The sequence below is a fragment of the Bidens hawaiensis genome, unplaced genomic scaffold (assembly GCF_021521415.1).
Source record: "Bidens hawaiensis isolate Kalapana, Puna unplaced genomic scaffold, B.hawaiensis_p1.1 tig00022149_1, whole genome shotgun sequence".
In the NCBI taxonomy this organism is placed as follows: domain Eukaryota; kingdom Viridiplantae; phylum Streptophyta; class Magnoliopsida; order Asterales; family Asteraceae; genus Bidens; species Bidens hawaiensis.
This window is the reverse complement of record NW_027493430.1, coordinates 156,504-179,171: the sequence shown is the minus strand read 5'-3', so window position 1 is coordinate 179,171 and position 22,668 is coordinate 156,504. Positions and strand designations below refer to the sequence as shown.

Below are 22,668 nucleotides of genomic sequence, written 5' to 3'. Positions count from 1 at the left end.
TAACGATAGACCAACGTTTATTTAATACCCTGAATGCCCTTTCGACGTCCTTTCTGGCCGACTCGTATTTTTCTTGTAATATTTTCGTTTATCATCAGTCGGGCACGTAAAACTATGAACCAACGTGGCCTAATCCGGAAAAATGCCGTCGACTAAATAATATCCGTATTCGTAGTTGACATAATTCGTGGGAAATTAGGTGTCGGGTCCAACTCCGTTTATGAGGCGGTCAAAAATAGGGGACACATTTATTACAACTATATCATTGTTTGCACCGGGCATCCCAAAAACGCATGTCATATCCAAAGAACAAATGATGCAACAACCTCAAGGATAATTGTTGGTCCATCATGATCAACCCGATGATATTGACCTTGCCAAGTAACTGGGCAAGCTTCCCAATCCCAGTGTGTGTAATTAAGACTACCAAGCATTCCGGGAAAACCGTGTCTCTGTTTATGCACCTCCTATATATTTTGTATGTCGGTTTGAGTCGGCCTCCTCAAATATCTTTTATGATACAGTTGAGGAATACCTAATATTAAGAATTTTGCATTTAAGAGGAATTATAAAGTTTGTAAAATAAGAGGATTTATAAATAAATATTTAAAATGATAATAATACTCAAATTCGCAAATGAGGTCGTCTTACACGATCCCGATCTCATTGAAGATGAGGTCGTCTTGTTCTTGGTTATGAGCTTTCGCAATGCTCGACTAAGATGGGGTGTTGGGGCTGAATATCGCTCACTTTTTGGGCATTTCTCGCCCCAGTGTTTATACCCTTAGGGCACTGGAGGTGCTTATCAAAAGTACTATGAAGTACATTTGAACACCATCAATCATATGCCGTCACATCTTTTTTTCTCATCAATGATCTTGAACTATCATAGAATTCTATCTTTAGTGACGTCACTCTTTCAAGTGCCATAGACTAATATTTTTTTTAATAAAACACATATTATACTTTTAAAGAATAAGTTAAAAATAAACTGTCATTAGGCTGAGGGGTGCGGAGCGCTAGTCAGGACGCGAGAGGGAGTTCGCTCGCGCCCCGGGGCGCGAGAGCCACACCACCGGGGCGCTAGAGGGGCGCGAGAGGGGCGCGAGAGCGGAAAACGAGGCTGGCGCCAGGAGGCTCGCGGGACAGGTTGAGCGTGAGGGGTGTCTTGGGATGCAAAATAGAGCCGTTGGGGTTTAAGCTGGGTGTCTTGGGAATGTTTCAGCATATATATATATATATATATATATATATATATATATATATATTCGTGCAGAAAAGCTTCAATTCAACCACCGAGTGTAGGTGACGCCGATGGTGGTGGAGGTTACGGTGGTGGTGAGGAGGAGGAGAGAGAGTGAAGGTGCCATGGTTTTGACCGGATTCCGGTGGAGGTTACGGTGGTGGTGAGGAGGAGGAGAGAGAGTGAAGGTGCCATGGTTTTGACCGGATTCCGGTGGAGGTTACGGTGGTGGTGAGGAGGAGGAGAGAGAGTGAAGGTGCCATGGTTTTGACCGGATTCCGGGTTGAGAAATTCCGGTTTTGACCGGATTCCGATTGAGTTTTTGAAGACCGGATTCGTTGAGGTTTTGACCGGATTCCGATTGAGTTTTTGAGAAATTCCGGATTCGTTGGGTAATACATTTATAAAAAAAAAAAAAAAAACCGCTCGCGCCCCCTCTCGCGCCCCTCCACACCATGCCCCGGGGCGCTATCACCACTACCAATACCCATCTTATCAAGTTTCTCTCTCTGCCACACGTCACAATATTATTGGATGGCGCCCCCACTCACGCCCCCTCTCGCGCCCCCCACACCCCTCAGCCTTAGAGATTAAAAATTACATAATTGAACATAAAATTATGTAAATTTTAATAAGCAGATATAAACTTTATAGCAATTGCGATTCAAATGTATCTAGGGCCTTGTGTGATACCATCACATATTATGGTTGCATGATTGATTAATTTAAACATGAAAAGGAAAAACAAAAGAAATGATAGAAATCAACATTTGTAAACTATTGGTGTATCACATCGTCATATCCCCCACACTATATGATATTTGCAAGATGAAGTGACCTATCATGGGTGGAAAGGAAAGGCAATCAGTGAGACTACAAAGGTTTCACACACAACTTTCTTCGGCATCTAGTAACTTAATTGAACATGATGAGCGGCTGCCCGCATCATCGACGACGATGATGTAGCCGCATGGTAAACTCAATCTAAGGTGCTGTTTGTTTTTGCAGACATAAACTGTCTGCAAGCTGATTTCATCTGTTTTCATGTCTGCAACTGAAGATGTGGTCTGAAGATCTGCAAGCTGAAAATATAAGACTGTTTGTTTTTATAAGCTGATACTGTCTGCATAACTGTCAAACTTATCTCACAAGATAGAAGTCATTTATTCAAGTTACATCTAGTTTTTAGTCTTTGCTTGCCATGCCGATTTGGTTTTGGTGGGTGGTGGAAGGTGGTGGTGGTGGATGGTGGTAGTGGCGGCGGACGGTGGGTAGTGGCGGTGGATGGTGGTGGTGGACAATGGGTGGTGGTGATGGATGGTTTTGGTTGGTGGTGGACGGTGGTGGTGATGGATGGTGGTGGTGGTGGGTGATGGATGGTGGTGGTGGCGGTGATGGATGGTGGTGGTGGTGATGGATGGTGGTGGTGATGGATGGTGGGTGGTGGACGGTGGTGGTGATGGATGGTGGTGGTGGTGGCGGACGGTGGTGGTGATGGATGGTGGGTGGTGGACGGTGGTGGTGATGGATGGTGGGTGGTGGACGGTGGTGGTGGCGGTGATGGATGGTGGTGGTGGTGGCGGTGATGGATGGTGGTGGTGGTGGGTGATGGATGGTGGTGGTGGCGGTGATGGATGGTGGTGGTGGTGGCGGACGGTGGTGGTGATGGATGGTGGGTGGTGGACGGTGGTGGTGATGGATGGTGGGTGGTGGACGGTGGTGGTGGTGGTGGCGGTGGATGGTGGTGGACGGTGGCGGCGGGGTACGGGGGTGGTGGTGGCGGCGTACGGTGGGTGGTGGTGTTGGCGGACGGTGGTAGGAGCAGTGGATGAGAGGGTGGCTGCAAAGGGAGAAGAGTAGGGTTTTTTTGTGAAGATGTTTTAAGCAAGATTTCCTTGCTTTTCTTTTAAGATGAAAGAAGATAACTTCAGATCTGTTTTAAGAAAAAAAACAAACAGTCTTCAAGGGTAATGTCTGCGCGCCTGCAGACATTAGCTCCTTGAAGATGTTTGAAGAAAAAACAAACACCCCCTAAGTGAGGGTACACAAATACCCCCTACCCCCATGGCCCACCCCCTACCCCCAGCATGTTTTTGTACATCGAGTTTTTAACATTTTCAATCTTATTTATATTATTATGTATGTCTTTATCCCACCCCCTCATCCCCCCCCCTACCCTACATGTTCAACAATCTGGTACAAATCTACAATCAATTGCATTCCTAAAAAGTCCAAATAATGTTTCAGTCTATAAACTCATGCTTTGACCATTTTCAAACAAAAATTACAAAGTATTATTATACCTATTTGTAGGATATTAGGCTCATCTAGAGGTGCAAACAGAAACCGGTTAACCAGTTTCTAACCGGTTTGTAACCGGTCCAATCCTAACCGGTCACTAACCGATCCTAACCGCCGGTTTGTATTCTTGATTTCAAAACCGGTTATAAACCGGTTAACCGATTTTTTTAATTATTATTTTATAAAAAACCGGTTAACCGGTGAAAACCGCTTCTCTATCAGTCCAAAACCGGAAACTACCCTAACCGAAAAACCGGTATAACCGGTTAATGCTCACCAAAAAAAACCCGGTTATAGGTTAACCGATTTGTGCACCTCTAGGCTCATCCTTTCTACCCGGGTCACATGCGAACAAGCGAAAACAAATGAAAACATAAAATAGAAGTAGAAATCAGAAACTTAACCCTATTAAGGTTCGGGTTGGTTAGGTTGATCGGGTTCCAAAATTCATGATTCAAAATTCATCATCAACAAATTATTTATTGTGATTGCAATATCGGTTATCTGCTTGCACAAATTCTTTAAATATCTTTTAGGATTTAGTTTGCAACATATTCTGAATAGTCACCCGAATATTTGAAATTCTTTAAGTGTATTAGAAAACAGATAAAAAGACTACAAAAACGGCTCTAAGTAGGGGTGTTCAAAATTTGATACGAATTCGAAACATTCGAAATTCGACTCGATTCGAATTCGAATTCGATTTCAAAATATTCGAATTCGATTCGATTCATATTCGAGTATAGTAAATGATTCGATTCGATTCGAAATTCGAATTCAAATTATATAATATATTAATATATATTTAATTTATTAATTTGGGTCAAATCCTTAAATAATACGTATAAATGATTAACTAATTACATTACCATATCATTTTAATGTATTTCGGGAGTTGGGGTAACCCGAAACCCATTTTGTTTTTCAAAAATAAACCCAAAACCGACCCTGATTACAATTTGGGTTGTCGGGTTAACCCGATTAACCCTATTAAGACTTTTTTACCCTATTTAATCCTACCCTAATTAGCTTATTTGGGTTCGGGTATTTAAAACCAACAGAAAACTGCACAGTATATGATGTTTTACTAATCAAACAAAAGTTTAAAAACATAAATCATAAATCAAATACAAATCATATATCCCATTATCATTTGACCATTTGTACAGTTATATACTAATAAAAACAATGGCACTAACATTAGATAAACAGTTTATAAAATATCAATTTTATTAATACATCATTAATGTCTTTATTCATACCAAAACCTAAGAAAGTGCAGCAAATCGAATTCGAATTCGAATTCGATTTCAAAATATTCGAATTCGATTCGATTCATATTCGAGTATAGTAAATGATTCGATTCGATTCGAAATTCGAATTCAAATTATATAATATATTAATATATATTTAATTTATTAATTTGGGTCAAATCCTTAAATAATAAATGTCAAAACATAATAATAAATCCCAATAACCTATACTGATATTTCTTAATTTTGTCAATACTAAATTTTGAATTTATTTTCATGTGGTGTTGTAGCTACTTTAAACTTATATTTATGTGTTTTACATTGATGATTATAATTTTGAAGTTTTTGACATATGTGAACTTGAAGCAATTCAAATTTATTCGAATTCGAGTTTCAAATACTAATAGAATCGAATTTTGAATATGGGATGTAACACGAACACGAATACGAATCGAATAATCCAACTTTTAAACGAATACGAATCGAATACGAATACCAACAAAAAAATAAATTATTCAAATTATTCGATTCGATTAACTTGAAACTTCGTTATTCGATTCGATGAACACTCCTAGCTCTAAGTTATTTGCAATACATTTTTATAACTATATAAATTAAGCTGTTATACTTTAAATTTTAAGTATAACAAATACGTATAAATGATTAACTAATTACATTACCATATCATTTTAATGTATTTCAGGAGTTGGGGTAACCCGAAACCCATTTTGTTTTTCAAAAATAAACCCAAAACCGACCCTGATTACAATTTGGGTTGTCGGGTTAACCCGATTAACCCTATTAAGACTTTTTTACCCTATTTAATCCTACCCTAATTAGCTTATTTGGGTTCGGGTATTTAAAACCAACAGAAAACTGCACAGTATATGATGTTTTACTAATCAAACAAAAGTTTAAAAACATAAATCATAAATCAAATACAAATCATATATCCCATTATCATTTGACCATTTGTACAGTTATATACTAATAAAAACAATGGCACTAACATTAGATAAACAGTTTATAAAATATCAATTTTATTAATACATCATTAATGTCTTTATTCATACCAAAACCTAAGAAAGTGCAGCAAATCACCAAGCTTGGTAATGAGAAGTCCATTTTAAACTAGAACTATGCTTAAGGGCATGAGAGGTCATCTTATTATATAAAGAGTTTGTATCTATGGAGTACACTGACTGACTATTTGCAAAGGAGCGTGCCTGTTATACCGCGTTATGCAGTTATGACTTGTACATGTAGTTCTATTAATACAAACAAACACCTGTTCATAGTATATCTCCACTTAAACTGGATTTCTTACATGCTCCTTCAATATTGATTTAACTTTGTTACATTCAAACAAGAATGTCAGTCTATTCTACTCTTTGTGATCATTATACTAAACTCGTATAATAGCATTTGAAGTTTAGCTACTCATATGGCACATTTATTTAACTACAAGGCACTAATAGTATACCAGACTATCTGAATTCAGAACGTTAAAAAAAAATACCTAAAATCAGTCACATGAGAAGAGCCTCGAGATCTTCGAGACCATGATATGGGGACATCATGTAGAGTGAAATTGGAATGAACTGTGGTAGATAAAAGCTCTGGGTCCACATTGGTCCAGCTCATCAAACCGGGACACTGCTCATTCATTAGAATTTTTTTAACTGAAGATGTAAGCTATAAGTATACCTTGTGTGAATGGCCCCACACTCCACATTGTCCGATCCGTCTCAGTTCAAGAACAGGAAAGGCACTGCAAGCAGATTGGCACCAGAGGGTTATACCTTTAAACTGTGCAGATCCCTTTGGTGCTAAAAAAGTGTTCTGCTCATCGCCTCTGGCGTGTCTCGTTGAATTCATGCTTTACACTTCATTATTTAATCCAATTGTGTGCATAGCTATTTGGTGCATTGGTGTTTGATTATTTAAACTGAACTATAAAAACCAATATCCTTAGGTATTGGTTTCAACTGCAGGCTTTCATATGTGTGATGCGTGCATCTTTTGGATTCTGCTTATGACTACCCACAACTTGGCATAAAACAGTCAACGGGTAGTTTTGCCTTAGGTTGGTGCTGCTAGTTTGATTATTCATAGGCCCGACCAATACTCTGCTAACCGATTAGACCAAATAAAACAAAACCTACTTGGGTTCATTTTGCCGTTAGTTGGTGCTGTTAGTTTGGGTGCTATATTATTCAGATATCTTTTATCACATGTGTTGTATCAAAGAACACAAGAAGTTAAACACGCGTAAAAAAACAATCTATAATTTTCTAACATGCTGCACAACGGCCAGAAAGATAAGACAGGGTTACAAAACATCGTTAACAAATGTTTTTAATCTAGTCTCTATGTATAGGACTCTATGTTCATTACCATAATGATTGAACACGTTGTAAATGTCGAACTCTTGGACAGAGGCATCCGGTAACAATCTACATGTTGGATTTCCTTTCCCATCTTTCTTTCGTGTCAAGCCTACAAATGAACATATTAATAATACCAAATGAGTAAAAACACTTGTATCTAAGGAAGCTATAAAAATACATAAAGTTCAACAAAATTTAGTAGTTTACCCCCAGTGTAGCTTATGTGGTTTCTTCGAAGCCAATTGTGCTACCGCTTCCACATTTTCGTGGTGACCGTCTAACGTGATTGAATTGCCGTTATCCTGAGTCGTTTTGTGCAGTATTATGGTTTCATCCTCTTGTAATTTGCTCCCTGCACAAGTTTTAAAGGAACCTTTGGATTTGTTTTTGGTGTTGGATTTTTGTTTAATTTGTAAACGCCTCTTGTGCAACTCCTATAATCATATCATAAGTGTTAATCGAATAATCAGGTGTGGGTCTGAATAGATATATGAATAAAGTGCATCAAATTAACATGAAAAATGGAATTGAATAATAATAATAATAATAATAGTAACCTGGAATTTGGAAAGACGGGCTTGGGAAGCAGCAGAGGAAGAGGATGGGTTGAATTTGGAGGCGAGTGATGCGATTGCTGCTTCTCTCCTTGAGTCCTCTTCCATTATTCTTTCTTTCTTTAACCTAAACTCACCCTGTTCTTTACATTGGCTGACTTACAGAAACAGTCCCTAGACTCTTGTCACTATTCAACTTTACTTCATTCAAACTTAAATATTCTCATTTATTTATTTACTCTAAAAAATACATCTTAAATTCTAAACAACCATATAACAACAACAATAGAGTTAATTATACAGGTCATCAAGGGTTAACGTTTATAAGTAACAAGTTTGAGGTTCAAGACAGAACTCTGTTAAATTTTCTGTTGACTTAAACTAAAATAATTAGAAAGATAAAGAAATCACATAAGATGAACTGTAAATGTAATTTTCTCAAACTTGATTTCTCTCTTTAGACCATCACTTCCAGCATCATTGTAATGGGCTTGAACTCGTAATCATCATCACCATCATCAACTTTTTCAGATATTTTAATTTTTAAATAGTCGTATCAGCTGGAATCTACTCACACCATAATATTTTACAAAATTGAAAGCGTAAATCCATAATTTATTATTACTTTTATTACACCTTAGATTCAAATATGTTACTTTGTCTAAACCACAATAAACATATGTGTGACTAACTCGTAGTAATATTATATTTCCCTAATAAAATATGTTCATATATAAAAATGGCATTTCAAGCATTTCAAATTTTATATATTAAACTCTCTATGAATATTTGTTTTTATGTTCTCGACTTTTATCTGTTGGTTGATACCATTCCCAACTTTGATTTGTTACCTACCACTTCACTCTATTTGTTTCGGGCACTCTCGAACTTAACGAACCCTAACTCTGTTATATTTTTACTGATGTGGCATTATTCTTACTAACATGGCATTTGGTTTTGCTGACATGGACGCTTTTATAATTAGGCAGGCAAGGCTATATAGAAAATACACTTTAAAGAAAATTCATAATTTCATCTCATCATTTCATCTTCATCTTTATCTTTAAGATCTCTAAAACCCTAACAACCACCACCACCACCACCACCCACCTAACCACCTCCTTTTCCACACCCACACTTACCCACCCCTTTCCTTCAGCCACCACTAGTAAAACAACTGCCGTAGCACCGCCGTCTACTCTCGTGCAAAAAGTCTAAATTCCCCAATCCTCTTCCCCACGTTCTCTCCAGACTTACTCCTGGTCATTCACCACCGCATCACCTCACCTGAACGAGTGTTCCCGGGCCTGATTTCGCAGCTTCAACCACCGTTGCCTGTCACTCTCACCCTACACTACCCACCTTTCTTCACCGTAGCCACAATCTCTGGCAATTACAACCCTAATTTCCTGAATGAAGAACAAATTTGAAATCTCTACAAATTATGTGGTGGTCGGAAAAAAAAGGGTAGAGGGGAAGATAGATAAAGAGCAACAAGAAAGGTAAAAGGGGCGGCTCAAGTTGCAAATCATTGTGGATGTCGACAATGACGATGATTTGCTTGACTAACCTTGCTGCATATGCTCCCACCACACGCCCACTTCCTCCAACCTAGAATGTAGATCATGAGAGATGGAGAAAATAAATAGATGGTGGCGGTGGTTCTAATCGTGGTGGTATGCTTGTTGATTAGGGTGAGGGTGGGGTAGAATATGGTTGGTTGTTGGAGTTTTGGAATTTTAGGAATTTAGAATTTAAAAAATAATTACACATAAGCTTGCCACTTAATTAAAAAAATGAAATTTTAGCATCTCCACTAACGACGTTAGCTATCAGTTAGCAAGGGAGTGACAAAAACAAATAGGTTGAAAATTGAGAGTGACGTATAACAAATTTAAAGTTGGAAGGAAGTGATATTGACCCATTGATGAAAGTTTGGAGTATTAAAAACCAATACCACAACTTTCTAAATCTAAATGTTCATATATTAGAAGGATATTTATCTAACATCTACATAAACATATTTTGTATTTTTTTATAGGTATAATAAATTTAGGTTTTTCAGAAATATAAGAAGTTCATGTAATGTGGCCCTCCCACCAAGTACATGTAGTTATCATACAAGTTGAGAATGTTGGACCGCCCACTACATCGACTACAAAGTTGGATGTGCGATTATGCACTCACGGTTGATGGTCCCATGTCACACTGTCATTGTACCAAACATATGAAAGATGTTTTTTTTTTCTACTTAAATCATGAGCTTATTTAACAATTTTTTTTATATTTTTTTGGTTTGTTATATCTAACATGTTTAATAAAAGGTTATCTTTTCATTTAGCGTGTAACTAAACATATCAACCCGTCAACATGTTTAACCATGTCAACTCACTAACCCCTTTATGATCCGTTTAACTTATCTTTTTACAATCCATCAAACCTAATTAATATGTTTATAACTTGATTATTACCCATCATGATACGATCCAAATCCCACAACGGGCTCGATCTAAAATAGAGATCCGTAAGCTGACCCGTTAGGAAGATTAAAAAGATTTGAATGGATCTTCTTCAAATATTATCAAGAATGTAATTTCTTGATCTGTAAGTTATTTTATTTTAATTATGAACTTGTTTCCTAGTTTGATTATATTTCATGTTATTCTTGTTTTCTTTAAATATCGTTGAACTTTTTAATAACAATCAGAGAATACTTATTTGATTTTTGTTCTTCTCTATCTTGTGTTCTTGGAAGATTCACGGGTGTCTCGAATAAACAGTATCGCATCACCTCAACTAGTTTGATACATTTAGATAAATGTCCAGGTTACATAATACTAAATACGTGCGTTGGTATGTGTTCAGAACAATTATACTCATCAATTTGACACAGTCTACAAACCCGATTTTGCGAGATAACATATGATGATTCAAATTATATCAGTTGTAAACATAAGAAAATATCTTTGTTACAAAGTGAAAGGTGGTCAACACAAAAATGGAGGGAAGATTTTCAAAATAGTAATTTTTGACCAAACCTTTTCAATTCTAGCCCATGATCAAAACTAATTCCCAAAATAGCCCGATTATTCTGTTGAATCCGACGGAAACCATTCCTGATCCGACATAATTTTTAGCTTAACGTAGCATGCTTTTCCGTCGGAACCAACATTTTAAGGTTTTGGCCGACCGATTAGCCGGACAAACAGTCGGAGGAAAAGATAGTCAGATATGACGGTTCAGTTCATGCTTCCGTCGGTTCTGACTGTTTAATTTGTCCGACGAACCCTAGATTTTTAAATTCGGGTGTTTTTGATTTTGAGTTATGTAGTGAAATTGAACACTATGGTTGTGTTTTTCTCGAAAAACTAAGCGATTTGCACTATTGATTTGATTGATTTTGTGAAGAAATAAGAAATATGGAGATTGAAGTTGGTTATGGAGGTTTCGGGGTTGAGAGGTAAAATATGAAGAATTCAGTTAAATCCGACGGAATTTATCAAGTGACGTGATTTTAAAGGTTCAAAAATGTCATCAGACGGCGTTAAAATTCAGTCGGGTTCAACGAAAAAAATGGTTAATTTGGGGAGTTTTTTTTTTTTTTTTAAACCTAAGTTATTTTTGGAAAAATTAGGTAAATATGACTTATTTTAGGAAATTTCTCTATAAAAATAAGTTTAGAATGTGGTGTTATGAAATTGATAACCACGAGCCCAACTAACATGGACCCATCCCTGTCTGTCACACTTTGACAATGCTATTCGTGTGTCGTCTTATTTAAGTCCGCAGACAGACAGACAGACAACTGACTCATCCACACACACTCTTTCAAGTTTCAACCTCCTTAATCATCGCCGGAATCAGATGGACGACCACCTGGGACTCGTTTTTGTAAAGGAGACAACGTTGTACAACCAGATAGTGCTCGGGAGTTTACTGCCGGATAAACTGTGGACCCCACTCCCACACTTGGTTCAAGGGTGGCTGCGTACCTACGTTGCAGCTACCCTTCTTTACTTCATCTCTGGCTTCCTTTGGTGCCTTTACATATACCATATCAGGCGTAATGTTTATCTTCCCAAAGGTCAGTCAGATATATCATTCAATTTCTAATTCATGTATGATTAATGTAGTTATGAAATATGAGTGCTGTTTTGAGGGTCTTGTTTACATTGGATCTTTACCATATGACAGTGATTGGTGATTTACCATTCTAGATTTTTTAGGATTCGTTATTCCGATCCCATTTGCTTAGGATTTGAGTGTTTGGACTTTTAGCAGGGCTGTTTCGGAAATCATGAGAGAGGGATTTGTGTGTGCGTGTTTGTCGCATCAAACGGGAAATATGATGTCAAATCGAGCATGCACACCAAAGTCTGCCACATCATACAGACCGTATGATAGAGCAGAAAATGGTCATACCGCCTGGCGCCCGCATGACTTTGTTAATGGTCACATCAGTCACTTCTTTTTAAGTCTAGAACATCATATATGGGGCCATATGATTTGACCCTCATATGACCATTTTTCGCGTATCATACGCCTTGTAGGATCATTTTACCTTTTTATATGGCCCGTGTGATAAACATTCTTTATCAAAACTTGCGTAATATCATATATGTGTAAAAAAGTAATAATGTCAAACATAACCATTCAAAACACTTAAAATTGCCAATTTCTATCTATGAAAGTTTGGTTACAATTATTAAAGAACATAAAATCTTTATTGGCCTGCAGATGCTATTCCTTCTAACAAGGCAATGTATTTGCAAATATATGTTGCAATGAAGGCCATGCCATGGTACTGTGCGCTTCCTACAATCTCCGAATACATGGTTGAAAGTGGATGGACCAGATGTTTTTCAAGGATATCTGATATTGGATGGCTTTCATACACTTGCTATTTAATACTCTACTTAATATTTGTTGAATTCGGCATCTATTGGATGCACAGAGAATTGCATGACATTAAACCTCTATACAAATACCTTCATGCAACTCATCATATCTACAATAAACAAAATACCCTTTCTCCATTTGCTGGTGAGTATTATGATCCTTGTCACACTTTCATAACATAAAAAAAAACTTTATTGGTTTATAATTATTTTTTTTTTAAATCAGGATTGGCGTTCCACCCTCTAGATGGGATACTGCAGGCAGTGCCACATGTTATTGCTCTATTTGTCGTGCCGACACATTTCACAACACATATTGCGTTATTATTTTTGGAAGCTATATGGACTGCTAATATTCATGATTGTATTCATGGGAAGTTATGGCCAGTAATGGGTGCAGGATACCACACAATTCATCATACAACATACCGTCATAATTATGGACATTATACAGTTTGGATGGATTGGATGTTCGGTACCCTTCGTGATCCTTTGGAAGACCAAAGCAAGGATATATAACAGTTCAAAACCCTGTTTTTAGTGACGTGTGTTAGGACTCTTTATTGTTTGTAAACGGATGTTTGACGGTTAAATTAGGTTCTTTTTCTCATATTAGAAATTTAGATTTATGTGATCTTATTGATAGGTTTTTAAGTGACTCTTTGGACCAGGTATCAGTTTTACTTGTATTATTTGGTCAAATGGAAATAAAAATCATGCAATGTGACACATTTGGTATTGGTGAATCATGTGAAGATCCAAGGTTCCAAAATTAAGTTGTGTTCAAGTGATGACATACTTGATAGCAACAGCCAACAGTGTCATATTGTTTGTACCTTGTGTAGACAGAGTTGTACCCTGGTCTTGTTTGATCATGTTTGTTCACTTGTGAAATAAATGAAATGAATAGTGAAAACTATATTGGTTTTACATGGGGAACTCTTTACTTGTTCATATTCTTAACGTTCATTTTCCTTTATACAAATGCAAAACAAAGACTTTTGTAAAAAGGTCAAAATATAATTGAAAATTAGTGTTGTGCATGGGCCGGTTTTTGTTTTGTTGTGAGCTCAACCGTACCAATACCAAATTTGGTTTTTGGATTTTAGAAAAATGTTATGTTACGAGTTGATTTTAAATTTTAAATTGGGCTTGAGATGTTTGGCCTAAAAAATGTTCACTCAAGATAATTTAATTTGAAGCCGAATTTGTGTAAGCCACTTATTAAACAATAAACATTGGGCATAAAACTTTTGATCCCAAAATAACAATTTTAAACCAATAAAAACATCCAAACAAGTTCGGTGTGGTTCGCTTTTGGAGTTCAATTTGGTTCGGTTTTGTTTTGGAGTTCGATTCAGTTTGGTGCAATTCGATTTTGGAGCGAGTAATTAGCAAAACAGAACCTTGATATTCAGTTTTAAAGAAACCCAACCTGGATCGTTGCTTATTAATTTGGATCGATTAACTCTCTTTAATTTTATTGATTTTTTCGGTTTTGATTTGGTTATTCACTATTTTTTTCTCACCCTACCTGAAGATCATCATCATCATCATCATCATCAAGAAGTTTCTTTCAATTTTTTTATAGATTCAAACTAGTTATACTTTTTTTGTAAAAGGTATATAAAACAAGTTCATTTTTCAAAAACCGCGTTTTGTGATAATTAGACCAAGTGTAATGAAGGTGCTAGGGGCGTCATCCACCTGTCACCTCAGCACACGTCAACCCATTCTCGTCAACAATCTAACGCTCAAGAGGGCTTATTTTGTGGGGTCCACTCCCATTTCAATCAATTTGTTTTTTTAAATCTTGATTAGACCATCCGTAGTGCCACAGCTTTGTGGCGTTTTGGCTCCAAAACGCTGACGGGCACCCCCCCCCCCCCCCGACTTTTTGGCCTAGCGTTTTACGGTGGGCGTTTTCTACAAAACGCGATGATGGCACACATTTTGATAAAATTGTGTGTGGGGGGTGGAGACAGAGGAGAATATATGTAATTATTATATGAGAGTTGTGTCGTTTCGATTTGTCCATTACACTACTTTTTGTAAAACTCTCCAATGTTGACGGGATGCCACATGACGCAAAATGCGCAAAGGTATGACATTTTGACTACGCATGATCTTAACTAAACCCCCTCCATTACACTTTGCCTTTTGAATTAGTTAAAGGTCACTATCTATATGAAAACTTGTGGTTAACTGATAACTTGACGAAGCTTAAACTAACCAAACCATAATACATGTTCATTGCATCAACCATTCATGATTTCATGCCACGTAGATGATGACATGTCACAGATATTTCTAGCACTTGGATAGTTGGATAGATCAGTCCAGTCTCCACACACTGCAACTCAACCTCAGAATTTAGCTTAGCTTCCATCACAATGTCAGCATCCATGTTTCTCTCCCACACAATACTCTCAAAACCTTCAAACTTCCCTAAAACCAAAATAATCAACTCCTCAAACCACACACCTGAAACCCATGATAAAAATCTTGACTTTAACCCAAATCCATCAAATTCGGCCACCAAAACAGCCCCATGGATGAAAACCCCTCTTGTTCTTGAACCCAATCAAGTCCTAGACTTCACAAAACCCAAAAACAACAACAAATCACCCGATACCAAACCCGAAAAGACCCGAAAAGCATTAACCCAGAAAGTCAGCGGCGGAAGAGGCAAACAAGCCATGAAGAAAATCCTCTACAGTATAGACAATCTTGAACAACAAAATCAAGAAGAATTACAGGATACCCACAAACACATTGAATTTAATTTACAATTAGATGAATTGGGTGATGATAATAATATTAATAATAATGTTAATATTGATAATATTGATGGAAGAGATAAGAAATGGTTTCGGCGAAAGCTTCCGTGGGAACGAGACGAAAGAATGGTGTTTAGGAGGATGAAGAAGGAGAAATTGGCGACTGCTGCTGATTTGAGTTTGGATGAGGGGTTAATTGAGAGATTAAGAACTGAAGCTAAGAATATGAGGAAATGGGTCAAGGTTATGAAAGCAGGTGTGAATGAAGGTGTTGTTGAACAAATTAGGTTGATTTGGAAGACTGATGAGCTTGCCATGATCAAGTTTGATGTGCCCTTGTGTCGGAATATGGATCGCGCACGAGAGATTGTCGAGGTTAGTTCTTAATCAATATCATTAGGGTGCAAATGAGTTGAGCTGCTCGTGAGTTACTTGAGATCAGATTGACAAAAAACTCGAAAAGGGCTGTTTTGAGCTTGGGCACAAATAAAGCTTGTTTAGTTATTGAGTCCGAGCTCGGGCCTTGTATGGGAAGGTCGTTTTAAGCTCGTCAAGCGTGCTTTTACAAGTTTTACCTTGTTTTGACTTGTATGATTAATTTTACAATGCACAGTCAAGCTCGAGCCAGGCTTAGGCTCGTTTTGAGGTTTTTCTTAAAATATATAACTACAATTAAAAACGTATATAAATTAACTAAGACATAATATGTGAGGTTAGTGCTTAATCAATTCAGGGGTGCAAACGAGCCAAGCCGCTCGCAAGCTACTCAAAATCTAATCGATAAAAAGCTCGAAATCAGCCAAGCTTTTTCGAGCCTGAGCCTTAAATAAAGCTTGTTTAATTATGGAGCCTTGTATGGGAAGCTCGTTTAGGCTCGTTGAGTCTTAACAAGCGTTGTGTGCTTTATAAGTTTTACCTATTATGGTCTTGAATATATTAATTTCACGCTGCATAGTCGAGCTCGAGCCGAGCATTGACTCGTTTAAGGTACTGCACAAGCTCAACCCGAGCCTAGGCCCGTTTTGAGGTTTTTCTCAAAATATCTAAAAATAATTAAAAACGTAAATAAGTTAACTGTAAATGAATAAATGAGCCAAGCCCTAGCTTAAAAGAACAATTCACGAGCCGTGCTCGAGCTCGAGCTCTTGCAAGTCAAAGCAAGCCACAAATTAGGTCATGAAACGATGAATTTTCTCAAAAATGGTCATGAAATGATAATTTTTTTCAAAATTTAGGTTATTGAATCTTTGTTGGCAGATTAAGACGGGAGGTTTTGTAATATGGAGTAAGAAGGATGTTCTGGTTGTCTATAGAGGATGTAATTACAGAGATAAACATGTCACTGGGACATTATATCAAACTGTTGGTGTGCATGATGAAAAAGTGGAAAGCATGCCTGTACAAGGGTCCCTCTTTGAGAGGGAAGCTGATAGATTATTAGACGGGCTGGGACCGCGGTTTGTTGATTGGTGGATGCCAAAGCCATTACCCGTGGACGCGGACTTACTTCCCGAAGTGGTTCCTGGTTACAAACCACCGTCACGGCTTTACCCGTTAACCGGTAGAGCTAAACTCACAGACACCGAGTTGACTCACTTGAGGAAGCTTGCCTACCATTTACCTACTCATTTCGTCCTCGGTATTCACATTTATCTTTCTAATATTATGTGATGTTAAATGAATAATAATCTGAATCAAATGAATACTTGTGCAGGAAGAAACCGAAACCTTCAAGGCTTGGCTGCAGCCATTTTAAAACTGTGGGAAAAATGTCATATAGCAAAGATCGCAGTAAAATGGGGAATTCCTAACACAAGCAATGAGCAGATGGCTTCTGAGCTTAAGGTAAGATTATAAATAATATCGGTTTGACCAAAAAGTCAATGCTATAATTTGTTTACATGTGCAGGTTCTCACCGGCGGAGTGTTATTACTACGTAATAAATTCTATATAATACTTTACAGAGGCAAAGATTTCCTTCCTCCCAACGTTGCAGATCTTGTTACCGACCGAGAAACGGAGATTAAAAGCTTCCAGCTTGAAGAAGAAACAGCACGTGCTAATACTGTTGGAACGTTTGACTATCTTGACCAACCGTCATCAGACGTTAGCACTGTGGGTACATTAAAAGAGTTTCAAATTATTCAATCGGAACATGAGGGATTCAATGGTGGAATTAGTGAGAATGAAATTCAAGTAGAAGCCGAGAAGCTAAAGTTAGAAAAAGAAATACGGATTCAAGAGCGCAAGTTTTTAATCGTACGTGTATTTTCAGTTATTTTATTTCCGGTTGTTATTTTTGTTGTGAGAAATGAAGATGGGCTAAAAAAATATTATTTTGCAGCTTAAAATGAAGATAAATAAGGCGTCAAAACAGTTAGCAAAGCTAAATTCTGCATGGGAGCCGGTTGAGCCAAATGACGACCGAGAGGTTATAACAAGTGAAGAGCGAGAGTGTTTAAGAAAGATGGGATTAAAGATGGATAGCACATTAGTACTTGGTAAGTAAAAACTCTAATATTAAATTTTTTGAAAAAAAAAATAATGAATTTTGATAATGCTAATAAGAATGATGATGTTGGATTTTAGGGCGACGAGGTGTTTTTGACGGTGTAATAGAAGGTTTGCATCAACATTGGAAGCATAGGGAAGTAGTGAAAGTGGTGACAATGCAAAGAGTGTTTTCAAGGATATTGTACACCGCACAATGTCTTGAAGCCGAAAGTGGCGGGGTACTTGTTTCCATAGACAAGTTGAAACTCGGATATGCTATTATTATATATCGCGGGAAGAACTATAAACGCCCTTTAAAGTTTTCAAGAAACCTTCTTAGTAAAAGAGAAGCGTTACAAAGATCTTTGGAGATGCAAAGAATTGGGGTAAAATAATGTTATCCTTTTCGTGCTTCATTGATACCATTGAGTTGCGGTAAATAATGATGTCTTTTGTTGTTTCAGTCATTGAAGTTTTTTGCAAATATGAGACAGCAGGCTATCTATGAAGTCAAGTGCAAATTGGTGAGTCTCTGCACTAGCCATATACACATAGGTTACCCTTAGTTTTCATATTACCAATATGATTAAATTGTTGGCTTCTAATTCAGGATGCTCTTACAATACATTGATGTAAAAAAGAAGACACTAAAGCAAAGATTTATGAGGTATGCATCGTTTTCTATGGTAGACCGTGATGTTGCTTCACTAATACGGGCAGGAGAGCTTTTCGACGTGTACAGCACCCGTGTAGACTCGTAGAGGCCAGGGTATATCATAAGCTTGTTGAAGCACAAAGTATCACATTTTCATACCAGTTTTAACAAAGTATCATCTAAATTTGAAAAGGTATGTTTTACAAGATGGTCTAAATTTTGTTGAGTGGTCAAACTACTAAAGTGTAAAAGTCATTGTCTTGCACAAAACATGTCGGCAAGTTAAAGATATATTCATGTTTAACACAAAATTTATCAAATTAGTTTAAAATAGCAATCCATTAATGTGTGTGAACTTTTTGTTACATTTTGTGTTTGTATTGTTTTTTTTATATGTATGAACTTTTTATTACATAAATCTAACTTCAAAATGCCTTCCTAGAAATAATAAAAATTAAAAAGAAGAGTTTCACTTCATTATATATATTTTTTAATTAGTTATTAACCTATTGTATTTGAAGTTATATCTACCGTTTAACGGGTTTGATGTTTTGTCATTAAATTTTACGTGAATAAACTCTTACATGTGTAAAGCACTATTCCAAGCATACCATCACATTTGTGCATTGGTTTTGGATAGTCCGTTCATTAGATATATCAACCGTCTTACATTTTTAGACCAGTGTAGTGGGTTGTCCAAGCCACCTGACCCTTTTAATGTCCATGAAACCATTGATCACAATAGGGGCTAAGGCGGTACTGGGTGCGAGGGCTCTGTGTGTGGGGCCATAACTTTTTCCAACCAATCAAACTATCTCGCTCACATTTTTATGAACCAAAAAAAAAGATTAAATAATATGTGACTTTAATAAAACCATTACGCGGTTTTAAGGTGTGTGGGGCCGTAACTTTTTCCAATCAATCAAACTAGTTCACTCACATTTTTATAAAAAATACATTAAATAATATACGTGTTTTTAATAAAACCATTGCATGGTTTTGAAAGAAAAGTTAACGGGAGCCCTCATGCCTACGTGGTAGTGACGTAACAGTCATATTTTCACATTTTAGTTAAACCACTAGCAGTTTTAACAAATAAACCGTGTGATGCAAAATGTGAGAGTCGATATCAAAATATTCAACCAATAAAAAGTTATAACTAAAAATAAAAAAAATCTAAAGACAAACATTACTATTTTGGCTTCTCTTTCTCTCTTCCAATACGTATGATCACCACTCTATCTATATGTTATGCTATAGTTCTTGTGCTTATTTGTTACTTTATTGAAATGCTTTTATGCAGAGAATGTATGGGATGGGGCTGGTTGTACAACGTTGTCTCCTTTACAAAAACGAGTCCCAGGTGGTCGTCCATCTGATTCCGGATTGTGCTCGGGAGTTTACTGCCGGATAAACTGTGGACCCCACTCCCACACTTGGTTCAAGGGTGGCTGCGTACCTACGTTGCAGCTACCCTTCTTTACTTCATCTCTGGCTTCCTTTGGTGCCTTTACATATACCATATCAGGCGTAATGTTTATCTTCCCAAAGGTCAGTCAGATATATCATCCAATTTCTAATTCATGTATGATTAATGTAGTTATGAAATATGAGTGCTGTTTTGAGGGTCTTGTTTACATTGGATCTTTACCATATGACAGTGATTGGTGATTTACCATTCTAGATTTTTTAGGATTCGTTATTCCGATCCCATTTGCTTAGGATTTGAGTGTTTGGACTTTTAGCAGGGCTGTTTCGGAAATCATGAGAGAGGGATTTGTGTGTGCGTGTTTGTCGCATCAAACGGGAAATATGATGTCAAATCGAGCATGAACACCAAAGTCTGCCACATCATACAGACCGTATGATAGAGCAGAAAATGGTCATACCGCCTGGCGCCCGCATGACTTTGTTAATGGTCACATCAGTCACTTCTTTTTAAGTCTAGAACATCATATACGGGGCCATATGATTTGACCCTCATATGACCATTTTTCGCGTATCATACGCCTTGTAGGATCATTTTACCTTTTTATATGGCCCGTGTGATAAACATTCTTTATCAAAACTTGCGTAATATCATATATGTGTAAAAAAGTAATAATGTCAAACATAACCATTCAAAACACTTAAAATTGCCAATTTCTATCTATGAAAGTTTGGTTACAATTATTAAAGAACATAAAATCTTTATTGGCCTGCAGATGCTATTCCTTCTAACAAGGCAATGTATTTGCAAATATATGTTGCAATGAAGGCCATGCCATGGTACTGTGCGCTTCCTACAATCTCCGAATACATGGTTGAAAGTGGATGGACCAGATGTTTTTCAAGGATATCTGATATTGGATGGCTTTCATACACTTGCTATTTAATACTCTACTTAATATTTGTTGAATTCGGCATCTATTGGATGCACAGAGAATTGCATGACATTAAACCTCTATACAAATACCTTCATGCAACTCATCATATCTACAATAAACAAAATACCCTTTCTCCATTTGCTGGTGAGTATTATGATCCTTGTCACACTTTCATAACATAAAAAAAAACTTTATTGTTTATAATTATTTTTTTTTTAAATCAGGATTGGCGTTCCACCCTCTAGATGGGATACTGCAGGCAGTGCCACATGTTATTGCTCTATTTGTCGTGCCGACACATTTCACAACACATATTGCGTTATTATTTTTGGAAGCTATATGGACTGCTAATATTCATGATTGTATTCATGGGAAGTTATGGCCAGTAATGGGTGCAGGATACCACACAATTCATCATACAACATACCGTCATAATTATGGACATTATACAGTTTGGATGGATTGGATGTTCGGTACCCTTCGTGATCCTTTGGAAGACCAAAGCAAGGATATATAACAGTTCAAAACCCTGTTTTTAGTGACGTGTGTTAGGACTCTTTATTGTTTGTAAACGGATGTTTGACGGTTAAATTAGGTTCTTTTTCTCATATTAGAAATTTAGATTTATGTGATCTTATTGATAGGTTTTTAAGTGACTCTTTGGACCAGGTATCAGTTTTACTTGTATTATTTGGTCAAATGGAAATAAAAATCATGCAATGTGACACATTTGGTATTGGTGAATCATGTGAAGATCCAAGGTTCCAAAATTAAGTTGTGTTCAAGTGATGACATACTTGATAGCAACAGCCAACAGTGTCATATTGTTTGTACCTTGTGTAGACAGAGTTGTACCCTGGTCTTGTTTGATCATGTTTGTTCACCTGTGAAATAAATGAAATGAATAGTGAAAATGAAGAAACACTAATCGGACCCCGGGCAGATTACGGATAACCTGGGGGTTAAATAGATGTTTCCCACGAGGGGTTAGACCCGGCAAAGATGGTTCTTCTGATAACCTGCAAAACAGACACCGTGAGCTCGTCACTGAGAAGGGGGGGGGGTTCCTCCTTGTGACCACCCTCCGGCGTGAGAATCAGACTAGATTGCTCTTGAATATAAATGTATATTAAGAGATTGCTAGAGCAGATATCAGGTATATATGTAATACGAGATAGTATATTATGATAAGATGAGATGATCATACCATTTGGGGTATTTATAGCCGAAGGTAGGTTTCCAAGAAGGTGTAGCCGGCTGAATAGTATTCCTGTTCTACCAACTTTGGCCTACGCACGTGCCATGCTGGTAGTTGGTGGGTAGGCAGCGGCTGACAGTGACCAGGCCTGCTGTGTACTATTCCTTTTCCACCAACTGCCGGCTATGCACGTGGTATGACAGGAGTTGGTGAGTAGGCAGCGGCTAATAGTGACATACAGTACAAGAGCATGCTGCTCGCCATACTGTTGTCAATGAGCTGTCGTATCTTTGGTCAGATCTTTTGCCCATACCTCGTCAGGTACAGTACAGAAGATCTTCCCGTATCGTACGGACTGACTTATTTGGGCGGGAGTATTCCCCCTCCCGCCTTTGTGCGGGATTGTTCCCGGCTTTGCTCATTCATTCAGGTGACAACTGAATTATTGAGAGCTAAGTGCCTTGTGCGTGTAGCCTTGCTGCGCGGGTGGCCTTCCCTGATGGCTTGTATCCGCAGCTGCGGGAACATTCAGAGTA

At 37.4% G+C, this 22,668-nt stretch overlaps 4 protein-coding genes across 5 annotated transcripts; 3 read left to right on the top strand and 1 right to left on the bottom strand.

Moving 5' to 3' along the window:
• Positions 1–6,982: 6,982 nt before the first annotated feature.
• LOC143564709 (uncharacterized) lies at positions 6,983–7,866 on the bottom strand. Its single transcript, XM_077051902.1, has 3 exons — positions 7,745–7,866; positions 7,395–7,621; positions 6,983–7,296 (listed from the first exon to the last, which is right to left on the bottom strand). The coding sequence occupies exons 1-3, from the start codon at positions 7,847–7,849 to the stop codon at positions 7,254–7,256; spliced, it is 375 nt and encodes a 124-aa protein (XP_076908017.1). The 5' UTR covers positions 7,850–7,866; the 3' UTR covers positions 6,983–7,253.
• A 3,707-nt stretch (positions 7,867–11,573) lies between these two features.
• Positions 11,574–13,500, top strand: LOC143564708 (delta(7)-sterol-C5(6)-desaturase-like). Its single transcript, XM_077051901.1, has 3 exons — positions 11,574–11,825; positions 12,479–12,784; positions 12,866–13,500. The coding sequence occupies exons 1-3, from the start codon at positions 11,606–11,608 to the stop codon at positions 13,156–13,158; spliced, it is 819 nt and encodes a 272-aa protein (XP_076908016.1). The 5' UTR covers positions 11,574–11,605; the 3' UTR covers positions 13,159–13,500.
• Positions 13,501–14,994: 1,494 nt separating this feature from the next.
• LOC143564717 (chloroplastic group IIA intron splicing facilitator CRS1, chloroplastic-like) lies at positions 14,995–18,903 on the top strand. Of its 2 annotated transcripts, XM_077051910.1 has the most exons (8): positions 14,995–15,794; positions 16,677–17,058; positions 17,134–17,264; positions 17,329–17,679; positions 17,765–17,921; positions 18,010–18,299; positions 18,378–18,437; positions 18,524–18,903. In XM_077051910.1, exons 1-8 carry the CDS (start codon positions 15,033–15,035, stop codon positions 18,542–18,544), a joined length of 2,154 nt encoding a protein of 717 aa, XP_076908025.1. In that variant the 5' UTR covers positions 14,995–15,032; the 3' UTR covers positions 18,545–18,903. The 2 variants fall into 2 exon arrangements, with proteins under 2 accessions (XP_076908025.1, XP_076908024.1); XM_077051909.1 differs by having other exon boundaries at positions 18,378–18,903.
• Positions 18,904–19,963: 1,060 nt separating this feature from the next.
• LOC143564706 (delta(7)-sterol-C5(6)-desaturase-like) lies at positions 19,964–21,793 on the top strand. The gene is made up of 3 exons (XM_077051900.1): positions 19,964–20,119; positions 20,773–21,078; positions 21,159–21,793. Exons 2-3 carry the CDS (start codon positions 20,796–20,798, stop codon positions 21,449–21,451), a joined length of 576 nt encoding a protein of 191 aa, XP_076908015.1. The 5' UTR covers positions 19,964–20,119; positions 20,773–20,795; the 3' UTR covers positions 21,452–21,793.
• Positions 21,794–22,668: the final 875 nt, after the last annotated feature.